Source organism: Cryptotermes secundus, unplaced genomic scaffold, assembly GCF_002891405.2.
Source record: "Cryptotermes secundus unplaced genomic scaffold, Csec_1.0 scaffold144, whole genome shotgun sequence".
In the NCBI taxonomy this organism is placed as follows: Eukaryota; Metazoa; Arthropoda; class Insecta; order Blattodea; family Kalotermitidae; genus Cryptotermes; species Cryptotermes secundus.
The window spans coordinates 1,714,648-1,719,746 of NW_019740655.1; the positions used below are offsets into that span (position 1 = coordinate 1,714,648).

Consider the following 5,099-nt stretch of genomic DNA (forward strand, 5'->3'; position numbering starts at 1 on the left):
CCAGAAGACTGCTTTCTTCATAGTCACCGCCGTGAAAGCCTCAAATCTTACACATAAAATCCTGTATTCTGCTGGCCAAAACTGTCATCAGATTCAAAGGAAATATCTACTAAAGGTACTTCAGTGCATATATTTTATACAGATCCAGCAGAAATAAGAAGCAATGCAACAACAGCATTAATCATGGCTGAAATACTGAAACTGTGAAACACTGATCAGGACATTTCTAGGAAATATGATTTTAACTGGACTGAAATGGATCTGCACACAACCAAATTACAGTAACAATGAACATTCAAATTAAATAACAACAGGAAATATTTACAGTTACCTAGAATATGGCATTGGAGCATCATGTTGTGTTGGATATTATACACGTAATTACAGAAGTTCTGCCTACACAACTAAAATACATAATGGTAATTATATATTATTTATTAATTGCTATATGTTTTGGCCATGGAGGCCATCTTCAGGAAAATGCTACATTCATTTACATCATTGTCATGTAATACCTATCCCCTACAAGTTCACATACCCCAATCCTCCCCATTATCTATCCTGCTTACCACATTTTAACTACACATTTAACTAATCCAGGCAGCAGGCTACGCCATAGCTCAAGCGGTTAGTCGCTGGCTGCCCATCGCAGCAGCCGGGGTTCAATCCCGGGTCTGGTCAAGTGGGATTTGTGGTGGACAAAGTGGCGCTGGGGCGGGTTTTCTCCGAGTACTTCAGTTTCCCCTGCCAATCTTCATTCCACCAAATTCTCCATCATCATAATCACCCGGGGCAGGCTACAACAGGCCAATCAGTGGTCGCCGTGTTGAGTGGACCCAGTTGGACTCCACCCCCCACTATGAGAATTAAAAAAAAAATTTAAAACCAGGCAGCACATTTTAAGACAAGTGAACATGTAAACGTTAGCCAATGCTGAGAAGTGCAGTATTATTATTATTATTGGAGGGGGTGGGTTTCCCCATGCACCACGACCAGTGGTCTATTGTACGTCCCCGTGATATTCTACCACTCTCTATACCCTACCGATACTGGTGAGTGCCATCAGTCCCGACTCAGCCAGCGAGTTCGGCCTATACTGGCTCAGCGGTATCTCGATACTTCCCCCCATCTACCAGAGGCGTTAGAGACTATTGTTGGGCGGGAAATGTCCTTAATAATTTGGCTCAGAGGCCTCCTTGAGGCATGAGGTTCTTTTACGTGCTGTAAAGCTACGACACGGGACCCACGGCTTAAAGTCCCTCTCGGAGGACTTGTTCCCTGAATTTTTCCGCCCTTAAAAATTCCACGACCTCCGCCGGGTTTGAACCCGCATACCTTGAGTCATGAGGTGGGAACATTACCCCAAGACTACGGAGGCCGCTGAGAAGTGCAGTAAGCAATAATGAATGTACCAACTGCCTTAAGATGACCACCATGGCTGAAATATGTTGCAATAAATAAATATATATATATATAATACACCATTATATACTGTAGTTGTGCAGATGAATCTTCTAAAATTACATAGGCAAACAGCTAGTTAACATGATTCAGAGCATGATGAGAAGTTCAGCATAGAACTTATGGCAATCTCATAACAATGGCCCCTTATCTCTCTATACAGCAACAATGTTATGGTGCTATATGCGATTATGGTAATGCAAAGTGCAGACATGTCCAGAGTGCACTAATTCGGCTGGTAAGTGCATTTGCATTAGCAGGCTGACATCAGCTGCAGTCATTTTCATGAAAAGCTTCTTGAAACCTGTATTCTACATTTGTGTAAATTATCTGTAAAGAGCATGTACAGACGAAACTACTCACCACTTGGTACACTGACGTGACCACCACCCCCAGTGTAGCATACACTGTACCCAGAACATTGAACTGGATATCATAGTAGAAATTCATGCACACTCCCAAGGTAATGGGTATCTGTAATCAAACATTGCACAAAGCAAAACTAATGAAGATAGTCGAATTAATCCAGGCCACATCCCATTTCAGAACTAACTGCTTGAGGTTCCTGACCTACCTAATATGAAGATAAAGGCAAAGGTCTCCGCTTGCTTAATTTAACTCTCTAAGCCACATGCATCATATACTTTAATATTAAAAACTCTCAATCTGCTCATAGAAAATATCTGTGTCTTTCATATGACTCAGAATAAACAACACTAATTCCATAAACTGCATTAACCACTTAGTCTTTAAAATGAAGACACAGCATCCCTCCTTTCAAGTAGGAATGCGATTCAAAGATACTGTTCAGAAGAACTTCATCCTTCAAAGGCTTAAACACTATGCCAAGGAGATGTATGTGGGGATAGAGGTATAGCTCCATATATATTTCAATTCAACAGTAGACAGAGCTGAGTCAGCTTCACCCCCTGGTTGCTTTAACCCCAATGAAAGAGCCGCCCACACTCACTGGATAGGAAGTTGGATGGAACCCAGAGCCAGTCTCAACAATGTGGAAAAGAGAAGAACCTCTTGAACCTGTTGGGAAGTGAACCCTGATTCCTCAGTTGTCCAGCCTGTAGCCTAGTCCCTATACCAACTGAGCTATCTAAATAAATAAAGAATTCAAGTAAATAAATAAATAAATATATTAATATGAAATAAATATTCTTGCATTTTTCTTGAATGCACATCCCTCTCATAATGAATTTTTCTGATTAATTCCAAAGCTTACTTTTAGTTATAGTCTGGGTTTCTTTTTCTTGTGGTTCCAGAAAAAAAATTGAATTTCAACAGGAAATAGTTAAAAACACACTTTTTCAAAAATATCAAACCTCAAACAGTTTGAAAATATCTGGCAAAACAGCTCCACTTTACAAAGATGCTAGATGTCAGAATAATTCATTCACTAATTAGTTTTTCTGGTAAGGTGAACATTGTAATTTTTTACTGTTTTTTTAATGTTTTGCTCTTCTTCACACCTATTTGATAATATACGTATACAATGGCAGAAGTGCAATCATTGCCATTTTATATATATGGATGCAATGGTATGCCATCATGGAAGTACATTATGTCCTCTACCCTTACAGTGCTTTTAATTTCCTACAGGTGGTAACAACATGGTGGATGAACAAACCTGTGATAGAAAAGTGATAGTAATGTCATTTAACATAGGGTCATAATACATATAAAAAAGAAGTATAGCTATTCCTGTAAAAGGTCATGGAGGGCCATTACTGGATCAGATGAAGTTGACCTTCAACATAAAAAAAACGTGATGAGAGAGTTAAATATATGGTTCAAGAAAAATAATCTTATAATAAATTTTGAAAAAAAAAAAAAAACATTGGTATGTCATTTCATCCAAAACAAATGAGAGTTCTGTTAAGAGCACAAATCAATTTTTAAACTTTAGAAATTACCTATAAATCAGAACTAATATTTTTAGGTATTTACATCACAGAAAACCTAAAACGGGGCACCCATGCTTGATTTTTAAGAGCTATGCTATGCAAAGTAGTTTATATGATAAAAACATTAAAAGAAACGTTGAGCCCATATATGATAAGAAATATCTACTTTTCAAATTTTGAGTCCTGTCTGCAGTACGATATTATATTATGGGGAGGGGATAACGAATGTGACAAACTCTTTAAACTTCAAAAAAAGGTCCTTCGAATTATCAGTGGGCTTAATAATTGAACATCATGCCGACAAATTTTTAAAGATAATAATATTTTAACACTGGCAGTGCTATACATTTTTGAAGTGATATGTTTTATTAAAAAAATAAAGACTTTATGGCAAAAAATTTGGACATTCATAATTACAACACGTGAAGAAAACTAAATTTACGTGTAAATCATTGGAATACAGTTCTTTTTAAGAAAAGCGTTATAAATATGGGTATCACCTTGTATAATAAGGTCCCTGAGTAGATAAAATAAAAAAAATTTAACTCTTTTAAGAGGGACTTAAAATCCTGGCTCTTGAAACATTCCATTTATTTCGTTGATGAATATATGTCCCTAAAATTCTGAAGTGAGTGTGTTATGGTTTCATGTTATGACAAATATCTTGTCCTCACTTAATCTATAAAAGAAAACGTTGGATGTTGGGTTTCTTTTGGTACTGAATTGTTGAAAGTGGGATGATATATTGTATGATTGATTTGTATGAAATCTGTACGTAATTAAGTTTCATAGTATTGTTCACTCATGTATGATACGTATGTTATTTTAATATGTAGTAATTGATTTGTTCTATACCTAGAGGTTGCATCTCCAAATATGGATTCTCAGAAAAAATAAACTGATTGATTGATTGATAAGGTTGTGAGATGTCAGGGCTCCCATATTTTCTAGACAATCGGCTCACAGATGACAGTAAGGTTGTCACTTATGCACCACCTGCCCTCTACCCCCAGGAAAGGAAGACTTATATTTAAAAAATATGCAACATATGTTAAGGTATGTTTTGGTACAATGTAATATAGCAAGAAGCTAATTGCATAAAATCTACACTTAGCTTTGAATTTGGTGATGATAACACAGGTCTGCAAAAATATTTTTTTTTCAGCTGCATGGAATATTTTTGGTAAACTTTATGTTTTCTAGGATGCTGAATCCAAAAATGATCTCAATTTCCCCCTATCACGTACGGTTTTTTTGGAAAATAATAGGGGTTTACAATGAAAAATCATAACAGTGATGAAAAAAATCACTAATTTTATTACATTGAACTAAATATATTATTTCTCATAATTAAACAAACAATTCCTTCACGATATATTTAACATTCTGTGTTCAGTCTTTTTGCCTGTGAAACCTTTTCTTCTTCTCTTTGATGCTTCTCCAAACACGCTTTTGCTTTCCATTTTCCGTTTGCCGCTTGATCATCCAGCAGTAGTCAGCTAGCATATTTGCATTCCATCTTCCTTGGTAGCGTCTTTCGATATCACGGACATCTTGGTGAAATCGTTCACCCTGCTCTTCACTACAGGCTCCCAAGTTTTCGGGAAAATAGTCAACATGGGAGTGTAAGAAACGAACTTTTAAGCTCATCTTGCAACCTTGAGCTTTATATGCAGCCAACAGGCGTTGTACATTGGTTTTGTAGAGAGGGTCTTTAGTGTT

General features: G+C 36.8%; 1 protein-coding gene across 3 annotated transcripts in view; it reads right to left on the reverse strand.

Annotated features, from left to right (window-relative positions):
- Positions 1 to 5,099, reverse strand: part of LOC111872362 (solute carrier family 35 member E3) — a 31,280-nt gene that overhangs the window by 23,615 nt on the left and 2,566 nt on the right. For all 3 annotated transcript variants that reach the window (XR_002844216.2, XR_002844215.2, XM_023866161.2), the window contains exon 2: positions 1,825 to 1,935. Coding sequence is in view for 1 of the 3 variants with exons in the window: in XM_023866161.2 (XP_023721929.1) it covers positions 1,825 to 1,935 (111 nt within the window). In the remaining 2 variants the exon portion in view is untranslated. The remainder of the gene's footprint in view (positions 1 to 1,824; positions 1,936 to 5,099) is intronic.